Source organism: Procambarus clarkii, chromosome 2 (genome assembly GCF_040958095.1).
Source record: "Procambarus clarkii isolate CNS0578487 chromosome 2, FALCON_Pclarkii_2.0, whole genome shotgun sequence".
Lineage (NCBI taxonomy): Eukaryota > Metazoa > Arthropoda > Malacostraca > Decapoda > Cambaridae > Procambarus > Procambarus clarkii.
In genome coordinates this window covers 47,054,363-47,070,810 of record NC_091151.1, presented here as the reverse complement: position 1 = coordinate 47,070,810, position 16,448 = coordinate 47,054,363, and the positions used below count along the sequence as shown (strand labels likewise).

At 37.0% G+C, this 16,448-nt stretch overlaps 1 protein-coding gene across 1 annotated transcript; it reads right to left on the bottom strand.

Annotated features, from left to right (window-relative positions):
- Positions 1-586: 586 nt before the first annotated feature.
- LOC123762308 (aminoacylase-1) lies at positions 587-13,476 on the bottom strand. The gene is made up of 9 exons (XM_045748746.2): positions 13,298-13,476; positions 11,330-11,499; positions 9,933-10,104; positions 8,991-9,137; positions 8,278-8,465; positions 7,109-7,285; positions 3,978-4,048; positions 1,845-1,905; positions 587-1,546 (listed from the first exon to the last, which is right to left on the bottom strand). Exons 1-9 carry the CDS (start codon positions 13,368-13,370, stop codon positions 1,397-1,399), a joined length of 1,209 nt encoding a protein of 402 aa, XP_045604702.1. The 5' UTR covers positions 13,371-13,476; the 3' UTR covers positions 587-1,396.
- Between the last annotated feature and the right edge of the window lie 2,972 nt (positions 13,477-16,448).

The following is a 16,448-nucleotide window of genomic DNA, read 5'->3' as shown; positions in this document are numbered from 1 at the left end:
AGGAAGGTTTAAGTGAGAATGTGGTGGATGCCAAAACCGTTAGTAGTTTCAAAGCATCAATTGACAAATAGTACTGGGAAGACAGAACACCATGAAAATAGCTCTCATCTTGTAACTACACTTAGGTAATTATATGTTCTAATTCATTCAAAGTTCAGGGACTAACTGGGATTTCATATCAGTCACAAATTATCACTTTAGAACTCTTCTTTTCAGATTAAACCTAACTACCAAGACATTCATCAGGGTTTGTGGGCAATGAGTTTTGAATCACTGTAAAATATGTAAAAGTTCTGGCATACTAAGGATACCTGATCAACCAGGCTGTGACTCATACATCAGGCTGCAAGCAGCTGCGTCCAACAGCTTGGTTGACCAGTTCAGCAACAAGGAGGCCTGGTCGATGACCAGGCCGCGGGGTCGCTAAGCCCCGAAATCACCTTACCTTACCTTACCTTGAGGTTACCTTGAGGCGCTTCCGGGGCTTAGTGTCCCCACGGCCCAGTCGTCGACCAGGCCTCCTGGTTGCCGGACTGATCAACCAGGCTGTTGGACGCGGCTGCTCGCAGCCTGGTGTATGAGTCACAGCCTGGTTGATCAGGTATCCTTTGGAGGTGCTTATCCAGTTCTCTCTTGAACACTGTGAGGGGTCGGCCAGTTATGCCCCAGTTATGCCCCTCAAGGTAACCTCGAGGTATTAAGGTGACCAGCACAGATGGGCACCCAGTGCTTGGCAGTGTCTGCTAGTCCAGGATTACACACTGGCAACTGAGTGGTGATTTTACCTTTTAGTTAATCTGAAGTCCCAACTGCACCCTTCACAGAAACATAAATGGTGGAATCTGGATTGGGACCACAGGGTGGGCACCATCTCCTTACCAAAGGTCAAAAATAGGTCAAATGGCTTTTCATTATCAGTTAATGCTAGGAAAGTGTCGCCTATCCCATTACTACTAGGTGCTCAAGGATGAACAGTGAATGTTTTTTTTGGAGTTACACATATTTTCAAAAATATTTCACAGTTGCTCACAAATTGGTTGATATTTACCAAAAATTGTATTTTTGTATAAACCCTCTTGATTCTGTTCAGTCATACAATTCAATAAACACTCTGAAAGTCACCCTACTTTAACAAATAATATTGTTTATATTAAAAACATAATTAAATCCTATATAACATTCAGTCTTCCCACACAACACATAATTTTAATTACAGGAAATTCCTACAGTATACCTTAAAGTAATTACCTCATTACCACATTCTTTCTACATCACTGCTTGCATGTACAGTATTTATCAGCCAGCTATAGGAGCTTTTCTTTAGTATGTGAAACCATCCAACCATGGAAGTGTGGTGTAGATCATCAACATTGATGCTCCCACAAATAAGATGTCATTAAATTTTCAAATTAGCAAGGGCAGGTATAATGGTCCTGTAGATCTCAATACCACGTAAAAATATTTTCTCGTTGAGGAATTCATTGTGATCATGGAGAAGGATTGGTGTTCGGTTCATAGGAGAAAACCCAAGGGCTGGGATACCAAGCTGAGGAGAATACAATGCATCAATTAAACACTCAAGTATGAACAATTTTATATTGCCTTCTCTAAGTGTAATCAAATCAATTGTGAGTACTGTATTGTGAAGACATTTGCTGTACTTAATAAATTGTCATTCGAAGTATTTTTAGATAAAAAAAATTACATGCTGGTAATTACATTGGATACTTCATTTTTCTATGGGGTTATTGAACTATCTTATCCCAATCTAATGTGGGCTCATTCATTGCATGTACTGTAACTAGTTTCATTCAGCAAGAACTTCATCGAACATTAACTCTTACCTCCCTTAGGAACCTGGAGTCTGTACCAGCAGGAAATATCTCCTTCACAAGATTTACACCCCTGAAAGAAATATACAGTACAGTACAGGTATTTGCTTTACTCAGAAAGTTCAAGCTAATTTGTCAATCTTTATTTACTACTTCTGTAAATATATACCTGATGGTTTGTTCTTAAATTTAGTAGCCACAATAGAAAAGCTTCCAGGTAGCCCCCATTGATACATAATCTGGCCTGTTCAATGCCCTTTATGTTATCAAAAACCTATCCCAAAATAATCTTCTATCTCTGTGAATTTATACATCTCCTTTACACTCTGTGCTTTATTTTTATATAAATTTTAACAGGATTTTGTTAATAACATTTCTAGTCTTTTCTGAGTGATCCCATTCAGTTACATCCTAAGATAAGAACATAGGACACAGTCATTAAAATGCTAGGGAATAGCTAGAGAAAATTCAATATCAACCAAGAATAAGCAAGAGAAGTTCATTCATAAAAATTGGGAGCATTTTGGGACCTTCCATTAACATCACATGTAATTACCCAAGTGTAGCTACAGGATGAGAGCTACGCTCGTGGTGTCCCCGTCTTCCCAGTACCCTTTGTCATATAATGATTTGAAACTACTGACGGTTTTGACCTCCACCACCTTCTTACTTTGCTTGTTCCAACTGGCTAACCACTCTGCTTGCAAATGAAATCTTTCTAATATTTTTTTGGCACCTTTGTTTCATTAGCTTGAATCTGTGTCCTCAGGTGACTGCCATGAAAGGTCTCTGCTGAATAATAGTTGGCCTGCTTAGATACTTGTGCTGACCATCACCGGGCACCAGATTGACACACGCCTAAAAGTCCCCCCATACCAAAACCGCGCTAAATTCTTTCTGACTGTATCCCAAGTTAATTGGCAGACAGTGACTTGATTTTTGGCAAAGTTAAACCTGGTTTCACTTTTCTAAAACTTCAAATTTTGTGCTAAGATTCAGCTTATCACAGTGCTAATAATGAGTAATTATAGGTATTTGAGTGTCTCTAATTATATCTGGAGAGTGCATCATTCAGGGGTTCAGGTCTGGTGTGCTGCAGTGAATAAACACTTTCCTTGTTCCACTTTCTTCATGGTCCTCTGTAACATCAGACACGGACTTTGATGTTCATAACACACTACTTATGTTTGGCCATTACCTGAAGACCATCATGTTTATATATAGTGGATTCGACAAATGCAGGAAGCTGGTGGCTTGTCAAATGTCTCCCCCACCCCTCCATTTCCATTATTCCTGAGGATTTTTCCTGATAAATTTTGAAGTGGAGTACTGTCCTAGCATTTATGGCTTCAATTGGTAGGTAACATAATGGGTTTTACCCCTTATTTTTATTATAGGTCTTCTCTTGGGCCTCCGATCTTATTATTTACGTTGGGGAAGCAACAGTGTGTGTGGTCCAACAGCCTGGTTGATCAGTCCAGCAACCAGGAGGCCTGGTCGACGACCGGGCCGCGGGGACGCTAAGCCCTGGAAGCATCTCAAGGTAACCTCAAGGTTAAGGTGGTATCTCGGAAATGATCTTTGAGTAAATATGAAAAGCCCTATTCTTAATATCTTGGTAGTTTCTGCTCTCTCATGGTTTATCCTTTCCCTATCTGTGCATAAAAATTTTTTGCATTGGAATATATGTGGGATAAATCAGGTCAGGGAACCTTGTTGTGGGGTTGGTGCTATCATCTTGTGTTGATGAATGGAAATAGCTTTGTGGACTAACTGGTAGTTAGCAAAATTACTCCTTGTGGGTCATTTATGGTGCCAAGCAGGACTTTTAAAGGTTTTTGTTTTTAATGTAATTTCAATCCAGGGGTAAAGTGAATATTCTCCAGTGCCTCCCAGGAACCTGTATAACCCAGCAGAAATATTTTCAATGTTCCTTGTGGCACTGTTGTAGAATGTCCCTCTGTTCTGACTGGCAAGATCCTGCCCACAAAATCTTAACAAATTTAGGAATGTTCCAACAGTTGGTGTCTACGAATGCATAGAACTGGGAGCTGCCTGTACCTAAAGCTCAGGAAGAACTTGTTTCATATGTAAATTATGGAGCAAAAACTATAGTATATAGTATAGAAATATAGATTTACGTACTCATCTTTACATGCTTGGGAGAAAGCATTCCACCATGGATTTTTACCATCGTCTATGCAGGTAATTAGCATCTGGAAAGATAAATTGATTTATGAAAAATCTAGTGACAAAATACTAGGTGTAAAGATTGAGACTTGTGCAACAGCTTATATATTATTTTCCATTATTGTATATGCAGAATGTCAAATGATTAATGACAATGATAAATTTTACAGGTATTTACTTTCCTAACTAGTATGTTACATATACTGTAATATATTACAACATTAAAAATTAGCAACTAAATTTTTATCTCGAAACACCAGGTTGGATACAGTGATGGAAAATTCTGCTTGACAAACTTATTAAAAGTTCTACAACAAAATAGAAATTAATGAGAGAAAGAGATGAGCATATTGCATATTCCTCAATTGTCGGAAAACATTTTATACTGTCCTACATACAATCCTCCTCAAGTTCGAGAAGCAGTCTAGTGTATCTGGAAGGGTGCCAAAGTGAAGGGGGAGTACCTCTTGCCAAGGGAATAAAGGATTACAGTGAGAATGGAGATATCTGAGTGGGAAGAGGCAATGAGCAGAGTACCACAAGGGTCTATATTACGGCCCATTCTATTTCTAATGGAGTAAATTAACTCCTGCATATAAGTAAATGCATAAGATGTAAAATTAATGAGAAGAATCAGATGAGTGATACCCTGCAAAGGAATCCTGATACTTCAATAGTGGTCTAAACAACAGCAGCTAAACATTCACCCAGCCAAATGCAAATTTATGAAGACAGAGACAGGACTGAGAAGACCTGTACAGCAGTATTGGATGAATTAGAGACAATTTTTACATTATAAAAAGTAAAAGACCTGGTAAATGTATCCCAAAAATCTAATGCAATAAGCACTTATCATCAAGATAACATCAGCAGTACGAGTCAAATTAATCAAATTCCATGTAGCTTTTAGAAATTTGGACAAAAGAGTCTTCAGGGCTCAATATACAACATATGTGAAACCCATTCTAAAATGTGCAGCCCTCGAATGGAACCCTCGTCTGAAAAAGCATAGAACAAAATTAGAGATCTAATGACATGAAACAAAGCTCATTCCTGAGCTGAAAGGCCTGAGTTAAAAGAAAAGAATGAGGAACCTGGACCTTACCATGCTGGAGGAGAGGAAGAATGAATATATCCTGCTGACATAACAGCAACAACAAACTAAATTCTATAGGGAATTGCTGAAGAACATAAAGAAGCATTAATGTTTAAGGCAGAACAAGGGGTAATGGGTATCTAGACAAAAACTAAATGCAAAAAGAGTCAGAAATGTGAAAAACACTGTCAGTCATCAGTAAGTGGAATAGATTCCACAAAGAAATGGTAGAAACTAGCTTGAAATGATTTCAAATAAAAAAATTATGACAAAATTGAAACAGTCATTGCATTGAAATAAATGTCCAGAAGGCAGGTCTAGGAGTCGATGTTCAACCCTGCAAGCACATCTACACGAGTATATTCAGCACAAAGAACTTTGATAAAGCTATTCACTGAGGCTGCCCTCATGGCAACATTAGTCCACCATCAACTGACCTGTTCATCAATAACTGTATATTTATCAATCTATTTGTGTGTCTGATTAATGTGCCTGACAGTCCTCTTCTCTTGTATATAATGTGATGTTTTCAATTAGGACCCAAGGCTTACCTATGGGGCAACCAAATTGAATAACTCGGATAATAGACGATGAGTCCTGTACTCATACACTGTATATGAAAAGAAGATCTCTGAGTAAACTTACTTGTTGTCCCCCAGTCCCTCACTCATGCTCATCCTCCCATGTATGCAGTTTTTGTTAGAAATAATGTAAGAAGGCTTGATACACTAGATTATTGTGATGCATTTGCTGCCAACTGGAAGCAGCAGGGCTAGATAACAAAAGACGAACTAACCAGAAGATTGCTTAGGTGCTCCAGAGTTGACAAAGCAGGCTTGTAAAGGCTTTTCGAGAGTGCATAACTTGAGCATTCTACAGCTCACTTGGGATGTAGCTTTATTTAATAACAATATGATCCTGCTGGTACATTTTAAAAGTTCCCTGTGGCACTGCACCAGACCTCAAATATCACCCATCTGCCTACATGATTTGCTTCCCTCAATGACATGGAATCTTACCTTAGAGGGGCAATCAAGTGAGTCTGTTTAGAAAGGCACTTTTCTTACACACTCTGAAGAGATTTTTATCATTTTCACTTCTGTCATCACACAGTGCATATATAATTGCATTAGCTACCTTTACTCTTTCAAAGTTGAATTTCATAAACAAAAACTGCAAAACTATACATTATCCATTGTCTCATATCACTATTCATCAACAAGCATAATCTTTTCCTACTTTTCTCATTCTCTTCTGCTAAGTTATTATAACCATTATTCCATTTACCGTACTTCTCATTCCTTTTATCTGTCTTGAATAAACCTAGCACATCAAACTTTCCTGCTTCAAAAAATATTCTAGAAATAAAAAGGTATGACATAATTCCCGTTGTCAAGGAGAGGAATTCTGTACTTAGGCTGACCTTTCTCCAGGAAGCAAACCACAACAGTTGTCTAACTCCCCGGTACTTATTTATTGCTAGGTGAATAGAGGCATCAAATGAAAGGAAACATACCTAACTGGTTGTCCTGCATGGGGGAATAAATTCGGGTATCTCGGATGGGCACAAAAGACAGATCACTGTACTACAGGATCCTGCTATGGTAGTGTGAAATATTAATGCTAAAAAGTAAGATAGTAATTCAATTAACTAACTTAAAACCATGGATTGTGGCATAGCTAAAAGACAGATAATTGTTTGCACACTAGTAATGCCAGACAAGGAAGGAAGCCAGAGAATGGTATAACTATCAGATGCAGCTTATGCTAAGTAGTTAATAGATGTAGTTTGTGCATGGTACTTATACTCATGCAATATACACGAATACCCTATTTTAATAATTATATTTATAAAATAAACATGGAAGCATGTTATAGTAATTAATTAATACTGTAGTAGGAAATTGTATATTACATAAAGCCCTTAATACACATTGCATTTTGAGCATTTGCTAATCATAGACAAAAACAAACAAATTAAGCCAATTACCTTGCCGTCTTCAGGTGTGCCTTTACTGGGTACAAACTCATATGTGACATCATCTCCTGCACCTTTGCACCAGCTTTTGATCTTTTCCTCCAATTTTGTAAAGTCTTCGGTGGGGGCGATGCGGATGTCAAAGCCAACGTTGAGTTCTGAAGGCACCACGTTATACTGTACGCCGCCCTGCAATAAAAATAACTTAATGACACACGCGTGTCTTTATTGATGGTTTCTATTCAAAATATAAAGAGATCTAGGTGAAGTATTTAAAAGATAACTAAAGGCCAAAATAGAGAATGAATAATTATCCGTTTCTTCAGATTAAGAGACTGGTGTCTGGTTCAGATAAGGTTTCTGGGTTATCCAGCTACCAGATGGATAATCTAGAGATAGACCAAAAATAATAGGTCATAAAGAAAAATATGAAGTGGTCTAGTTAAGGTCTTTTGATTAGACAAATAAGCTCTGCATTATAACAAAAAATCTTTTGATTACAGTACTGTATATGAATTTATGAATTATCCAAATGTAAGGATTAACCAAGGGATGGTTCCAATTAATTTTCAACAGGGCAGTCACATGTTGCTCTGCAGACAATTTAAAAATATCTAGAAAAATTCCTTGATGAGAACATTAGGTATGAAGAGAAAGTGTTAAGCCAATATGACAATATAGCACATGGAAGGGATACAGAGACAGGATAGGAGCTGGGATACGAGAACTAAGTGAAGAAATGTTGCCAAACTCCTTGGACTATCAGGGATAGAACGTTGACCTGCAGGAGCTAGTTTCTTCCCTTTTACCAAAAGGAAAAAAAGTCTACACCAAGAACTGATGTAAGCCTAATAGGTTTACCCGAGTTTATCTTGTTTCTACTTTTAAAGGTTCATCGTACTTTTCCATAAAAAAATAAATGTTGTAGAAATAGGACTTATTGTCAAGGTGAAAAGAAAATATTTTGAAAAGATGCAAAGTAATTGGCACACACTGAGCACAATATCCCATTTTCTGCTTCATTTGGAATAGCTATATAAATATTTAATGTGTTATTGCATGCCAAGGATTGTTGAATCTACAAGAATTGAGAAAGTTTAGCAACAAGAATGGGAGTCTCAGAATAATATATATAAATATATGATGGAGAAAGACATGTTTGAAAGTAATGAAGAAATTACTTCAAGCATTGTAAGATTGACAGAAGTGACATCCCCAAGACTCAAGTCCTGATTCTCCTTCAGCAAATTTTCCTGCTGGTCTCGATAATTGAGGAAAGAATCGATGACCTTCTTCAGTTTTGCTCCTGCAGTGTTAGGCAGGAACTGTGATCCATGGCCAGGTTGACCGGGGCACTTTATTTTCATCCCTGCAATTGAACTTGGATGAAGCATATCATTCAAATTGGCAAAGTGTTCATTTGGATTGAAAAAAACACTGATTAAAGTTATGGCAAAGGTGCTCATTAAAAAGTAAAATTCCCAAACAAACTGTATTTCCTTAGATAACTTTACAAACCCGTCTTTAGGGAAGTTATATTAAAAAATAAGTTATGTTACAGGAAAGTAATTTCCAGATAATCATTGCCATACAGAATAGAAAATGAATAAACATAGGTCCTCTAGGATCAATTGCAGAAACACAGTACCTGCGTGATGCTGCTGCTTTGTTGCAGTAAAGGTTAATTTTCTTTAGATTGAGATTAAAATTAAAATTTAAATGATGGAGCTAAAGTTATCCTTTTAGCCCATTATAAATTATTATTGGATCTGTCTAGTAACTGGACAGGCAACCTCAAGGTTACAGCATCATCCATGGCTAAGGGGACTTAGATAAGCCTAATAGAATTGTTGTGTCCCTGATAAGGGTATAATAAATAGAACAAAAAACTTACACCACACTCCTCTCTCTCCATAAAACACAGTGAAGTTCTCAGTCGGGTTGGCATATCCCTCATCAAGACCAAAGCCAACATTCATTTTTTTAAAAGCAGCACTTTCCACAAACTTTTTCATACCACCCACACCACCAATCTCCTCATCTGAAAAATAAATGTTTACAGCCAACACATTCAGTTAATGATAAAACAAACTTCAGTATTTATTTCCTCCTAAAAATATACATTGGAATCCCAATGTAAAATAATTACGAGTAACCCTAAAACTTTGTGGGATTCTTAATAGAATGATCACTGAATTGTAGAGCTGGGATATGAGGGAAGATTAGACATCACTATGCAGTGGTTAGACATCACTTGTAGTGACAAAACTAACAAAAATTAAATGTTTATCATGAGCAAGAAAGGGCAAATTGCCATGGGTGGAAACTTAACCCAAATGAACCATAGGGCTGTAAGGAGGCACTTTTATGCACCATGAGTGAGTAAGTGGAATAAACAAAAAGTGGAGGTAGTTGAAGCCGATCTCGTATATAAATTCAATAGCATGCATTATAAGAACCAAATACACCATTGCAATTGGTGCCAGGCAATTGCAGTGCAGGGTCTATGAGCTGATGCTTGCCCTGCAAGTGCATATAGGTGAATATAATGTCATTTTCAAATTATAGAATACTGTACAGTATACCTGTAATCAATCATTGTGCTCCGACCCAAGAAAATTGCAGAAATATGTTCATGCAGAAGAAAATACATTATACATTAACATAATTTCCATTATGCTAAAAATACATTATACACAGTCACTGTAGTGTTAAGGAAGTTCTCTAAGGCTTTTAATAAGGAACCAAATGAAAGATTAGCAAAGAAACTACAAGCATGTGTAATCAGTGGTAAAGTAACTGAGTAAATAAAGTGTAGGTGCATGGATAACCTTACCTGGCATAAAGGAAATATGTATTGTCCTGAGGAACTGATGCCCCTCTTTCTTAAGGTATTTAAGAGCCTCTAAATACTGTATGCCAACACATTTCATGTCCTGAGTGCCACGGCCATAAATATCCCCATTTTCGTCTTTGTGAGCACTGAATGGGTCATACTTCCACTGGTCCTGTAAGGTAAAATGACACATTGCACATTACCCCAACAGAACTTTTATCATATAATCGAAGACCAGTAAGTATTATCTTGTTCATGCTTGAAAGAAAAAATATTTGACACCTTAAAATACTGGAAGAGTGTCTTATATGCCGAGCTGGGTTGTTATACAACTAAAGAAACATTATTCATGGTCTTTATTAGTAAATGCACACCCTCTAATACCTTTATGATTGAAGACTTATGATTTACTTTATTCCATCTAAAATTAATGACAGTTCTGAGTGTTCAAAACACATTATCAAATGTGTTGTTATGTTAAATACCATATACTCATGCTCAAACAGATTAATCAGGACAAACTCCCTTCTGCACCATTTCAAATTTTGTTCCATTTGGCATCCGCACAGGCGCAAACATTTTCAACTTTTTTATTTTGTACTCCAAGGCATAAAACATGCATTTATGCATACAGTACTGTATTTTAGTTTGCTCATAACATTAAACCTCATAGTAATTCAGCCAGCCATAAAATGAAATAAAAATGATAGAGTACTGTATCACAAACCAATTATTATTGCCACTACTTTGTACAGCATTGAAGCTCTACTTGCCTTGTTGTATTAGTGTGCAAATTGGGTGTCCTTGTACTAAAGAATTTTGCATACACTACATACACTCTTCACATACTTCATTGAAACCATTGCTGCAACCAATGCCTCACTTTGTCACCAAGCTGGTTACAGAAAGGGGTACTCCTGAGTTTTATCAGTAATTCCCTCTTTTTGTGACTAGTTACCACTTTTCCTTTGTAATTTCTTTGACTAATTTTTAATTTAAATTGTGATTATATTTAGTATATGTAGTGATTATAGTATATTTTGTCTACAACATTCTCACTATGTTCCAATTCACAAAAAAACATTTGTTTGGCTAAAAATATTATGAAAATGATCATTGCATCTGATAAAGCCTATGTTTTTGCAACAGACAAATAATTACCACTCCAACTGGTATTTAAAAAGGATGGTTATGTTCAAGCATGAAGATACACTCACTATAAAACAAAAATACCATACTCAACATTTTTAACATGTGAAAAAGGCCATTAAAAATTAATGATTTGTAATACACACTGTAACTGCATTTATTTAAAAAAATATCAACTATAAACTATTATTATTAATAGCTTGACAGATTCTTAACATCTGAACATTTAGCCAGGACAGAATACGCACCGGGAACACTGGAACAACGTCAGTATGAGAATTGAGAAGTAGCGATGGTAGATTGGGATTCTGGCCCAACAGTGTCATCACCACGATGGGCTTTCCAGGAACACACTCTATCACCTGACAATCAGCATCAAGTTCCTTTGCTTGTTCCTCTAGGAACTTGGTGCAGGATACTATTTTAAAAAGAAATTTAAGAATATACAACATGTAAAACAGTTAAAATGTATTTAGCTTTACAACTGTGCAGTATTTAATTTTTAACTAGCTGTTATGTTGCATAAAATGTGCTCACATTTTTGGAAACAGTAACTAGCTACTTAGATAAAGGACTTCTGGTGGATGTTGTATACATGGATTTTACTAAAACTTTTGATAAGGTACCACATGAAAGACTGGCAAGGAAATTACAGGCCCATGGAATAAATGGTAGGATACTAGAATGGATAAAACAATGGTTAAAACAAAGAAAACTAAGGGTTGTGTTAAATGGGAATGAATCTGACTGGAGAAATGTGATAAGTAGGGTACCACCTGTGGGTTCCAACCCTATGGGTGAAGAAGCATCTCCTTTTTTATGTCCTACATTATGGCTTGTGGAACTTGAAAGTGTTTGTCCTTATTTGTCTTACATCTGACCTTTAAAAGAAATTGGATCAACATCCTCCAAATTGTTCAGTATTGTAAAAAATGTTGATGAAATCTGCCTCAAACATTCCTGGTATGAGAGATCACTTATTTTAATGTTTTTATTTTTATGATTTGATTTATTTTTTTAATTACTAAGTTTAGGAACATACACAGTAATGTGCTGCTACCCTATTCTATATGAAAGATTACACAGTGCAGATCAAAAACTAGCTATACGTTCATCTAATATTCCAATGTCACAGGATGGTTAATCATACATTGAATCATGGGAGAAAATACCAGCCTCAATACAAAAAACTAATCAACTCTGACTAACCAACAGCTTAACGATTTTCACAAGAGCTAAGCACTGAATCATTATAACATTTGATTATAATCACTCGTACCAGTTTCATCACGACTTCTTTTCTTTTTTAAAGCAAGCTTATGTATACAATATACAGGAATGTGCTTCTACCCTATTCTGTAAGAAGCACCACACGGTGTAGATCACTAACCAGCTCCAAGCTCATCTAACAAGCACCCCTCACTAAGCATCCTGTGAGATGGGGATATTAGACATGCTGCCCGAAACGCTGTGCATACTAGTAGTGGCTTTACAAGATTGTAAATACCATGCTATGTATTCTCACAAACCCAATGTACCTTCTTGAATATAAATAAATAAATAAATAAATAAATAAAAGTAAATAAATACATAAATAGATGAACTTTTAGCTAGCTAGTTTTTGGATCTACACTGTGTAAGCTTTCTTATAGAATAGGGTAGCAGCACATTGCTGTGTATACCTAAACTTGTTAATACAAAAAAATGGTGACATGTGAAGCTTAACTTTAAAATAAAATTACTTGCCAGTGTCAATTATAATTATTTATTTTATTTATTTATATAAGAGATTTTACATTCTTGAACAGCCATTAGCACCCATTGCGTTTCAGGCAGGTCCTTAATCCTAATATTTTTCTGGGAATATGACCCGCCAAATCGTTTAACAACCAGGAACCCATTCACTGCTGGGTGAACAGAGGCTACAGTTAAGGACTGGTGCCCAGTCAATCTTCCCCGGCCCGGCTACGAACCCCAGGCCAAAGCGGCGGGCCGAGCGCTTTACCACTACGCCACGGGGACTAAACAATCCAACTACCCCCCCAAATACAATCAAATTAAATGTTTATTCAGGTAAAAATAAATACACGAGATGAGTTACAAACATAATGTTGGATTTCTAGATAAGAGATAGTACATACAATGCCTAAAGTCACTAATACGGTGTGGGGGGGGGGGGAAACCACTTAGACTAAAACTTAATAGAATCATCTCACCATAGTCAGGACTGGGCTGGACGGTGTTAATCCTAATGTAGTTGCGGAAATTAGTGACGGCCGGGTCCTCCATAGTTGTAAAGAATACGGCTCCCTCGAAGGATCCCTCTAGGAAGGATATCCCTGGAACTACTACCCAGAGCTACCCAAAGCCACTCAAAGTCTGCTATCATTACGTAAGTATTGATGATATATGGTACATTTATTCATTATAATGTTGGTGCTGAATGCACTGAATGATAGGAAATATGATCAAATGATGTGTTACTGTGATATAATCTAATTTCATAACTAAGTTAGAAGTAAATATATGGTCGGTAACGCCATAGGAAGTCGAGGGTCCAGCCAGATGGGGAACACAGGGCTGTATAATTTTCAATAATTATGTAATTTACAAAGATGGTTTGATAAACGTTAAAGTTTGTTATATTTGATTGAAAATACAGATATAAGCTTTATTTTTCAAACATTTAATATAACAATATTTCAAGTATAAGAACCATGATATACTTAGGATTTAACGATTTTATCTCTCTCATGCTTTCTCATCCATAAAATGCCTAACTTCGCAGTAAACTCTCCGTGTACTTATGTAAGCATTCTACCTCAGTATCTTAGTAAAAACTTACTCATATTAACAACCCGTTCTCGCTATAACATAGTACGTATATGTAACTGGAAGCTTATAGTCCCTATGCTGCTTATGTTCATAGTTTCCCTGTGGTAGATTTGAAGTTACTAGTTATCACCTAGGCACCAACCCTTCCTTATGTGCCATAGTACGCCTATAATAATTCTAATTCATTGTGTCAGGGGGCAGGAAGCCAGAATGTAATCATTCTGCAGCACATGATGTAAAGCAGTACATGATGGCTAGATAAGCACATGATGTAAGCACATGATGTAAACAATGTATTAACTCATAATCACAATATCTCTGTAATCAATTTGAACGTTAGATCCCTAGGTAAACACTTCGATGATGTTAGTGCCTTGATTGAAACTATTGGCAACAAATTCTCTTTTATTATACTTACTGAAACATGGTTGAAAGAGGATACTACTCAACTCTTTAACATGCCTAACTACTCAGCAATTCACAACTGTCGTCAACTTCAGAGAGGTGGTGGCACTGCTCTTTACTACCACCAAGAACTAACATGCTTAAAAGAAATTAGAACTAGAGACTGCTATGGGGAGTATATCTTCGCCAGCTTCAGAGTCAAGGGTGCCGAGTCTGTCCTGTCTGTGGGTGCAGTCTATAGAATTCCCAACACTGATGTGTCTGGATTCAACTCAAACCTTAGAAATCTAATACTTGATAACAGACTGAACAAAAACCACCTAATTATCGCAGGGGACTTTAATATTGACCTCTGCGAGCCAGAACACCCTACTGCTGTTAGCTTCCTCAACTGTATGAATTCCTGCCTCCTCATACCCTTAATCACTAGACCTACTAGAATCACTGATAGCACTGCCACGACTCTAGATCACATCTGGACCAACATAACCTCTCCGCTTACTTCAGGTATAATCACCGATAGCACTACAGACCACTACCCCACATTTCTTTTAACTAACATTAGCAAACCACCTCTAGAAACAAGGGAGTTAAGCTTTAGGCTGCACAATGAAACTGCTATAAACAATTTTATAACTGCTGCTGATAATGTCAACTGGGAGTCCGAGTTAGGTAACATAGGGGACATCAACCTAGCAGTGCAATCTTTTCTACAAACAACTCTTAGCCTTTATAACACCCACTGTCCTAGGCTTACAAAACAAGTCACAAGCAAAAGGCTTAACAATCCTTGGCTTACAAAGGGAATACTGAAATCCATTAACAAAAAACACGACCTTGAGAAGAAGTATAGGTTAGGAATTGTCTCCAAAGAATTCTCAAAGAATTACTCATTATTGCTATCTAAGATAATTAGACGAGCCAAAACTAATTACTACGAAGATAAATTTACTCAAATAAAGAGCAACATTAAACAAACTTGGAGCACAATTTCACAAATATTGGGATCAAAGAAATCTTTAAATAACAAACCGACTCTCCTGTCTAATAACGATGGTCAGCTTTCAGCCTCTGATTCTGCTATTGAGTTTAATAGGTTCTTCTCTTCCATTGGTTCATCCCTTGCAAATGATATTCCATCTTCCAGTACTGACATTAAGGACTATCTTACAGGTAACTATCCACAGTCTCTGTACCTAAAGCCTATTAACTCCACTGACGTCAATGAGATAATCCTTTCCCTTAAAACCAAGTCTGGTGCCCTTGAGGAGATACCAACTTTAATTTACAAAAAAGCCTCCAGATCTTTAGCCCCTGCTATTGCTTTGCTCTTCAACAAGTCACTTGAACTCCAAACCTTTCCAGATATTCTAAAAAAGCGAGAGTAACGCCTGTCCACAAATGTGGTGACCCCACAGATGTTAACAACTACAGACCTATATCAATCCTGCCAAACTTGTCAAAAATTTTTGAAAAACTTATATACAAGCAGCTTTACTCATATCTAGCCAAACTCAATATACTTAGCCCTTGCCAATATGGCTTCAAACCCAAAAAAAGCACTAACGATGCACTTATTAGTATGCTTAACTCGATTCATACAGCTCTTGATAAAAAGGAGTTCCCTGTTGGGTTATTTGTGGACCTGCGTAAAGCTTTTGATACTGTCAACCACCATAACCTTCTTCTTAAATTACATCATTATGGAGTCAGAGGACACTCCCTACAATACCTCGAGTCCTACCTTACTGACAGGCTCCAATATGTTTCTGTGAATAATACAATTTCTCCCACCCTACCCATCAACATTGGTGTTCCTCAGGGCAGCATACTTGGCCCTCTCCTCTTTCTCATCTACATTAATGACCTTCCAAATGCCTCCCAACACCTCAAACCAATTCTATTTGCTGACGACACAACCTTCATTTACTCCAGTCCTGACCCTCTTGCTCTAAATGCCACAGTAAATACTGAGCTAAATAAAGTCCATCTTTGGCTAACTGCCAACAAACTCACCCTTAACATTGACAAAACCTTCTATATTCTGTTTGGCAATAAATCCTCTAGTCTTATAAATCTCAAAATAAACAATACCCAAATTTGTAACAAATTAGATGGCAAATTCCT

Excerpts from the sequence above, each read along its gene's own strand:
- LOC123762308 (XM_045748746.2), bottom strand. The coding sequence starts at position 13,370 with ATGGAGGACCCGGCCGTCACTAATTTCCGCAACTACATTAGGATTAAC. Across the intron at positions 10,105-11,329 it reads ACGTTGTTCCAGTGTTCCCG|GACCAGTGGAAGTATGACCC; the intron begins GTGCGTATTCTG and ends TTTACCTTACAG. Across the intron at positions 8,466-8,990 it reads TGGAGAGAGAGGAGTGTGGT|GGATGAAAATAAAGTGCCCC; the intron begins GTAAGTTTTTTG and ends GTTCAATTGCAG.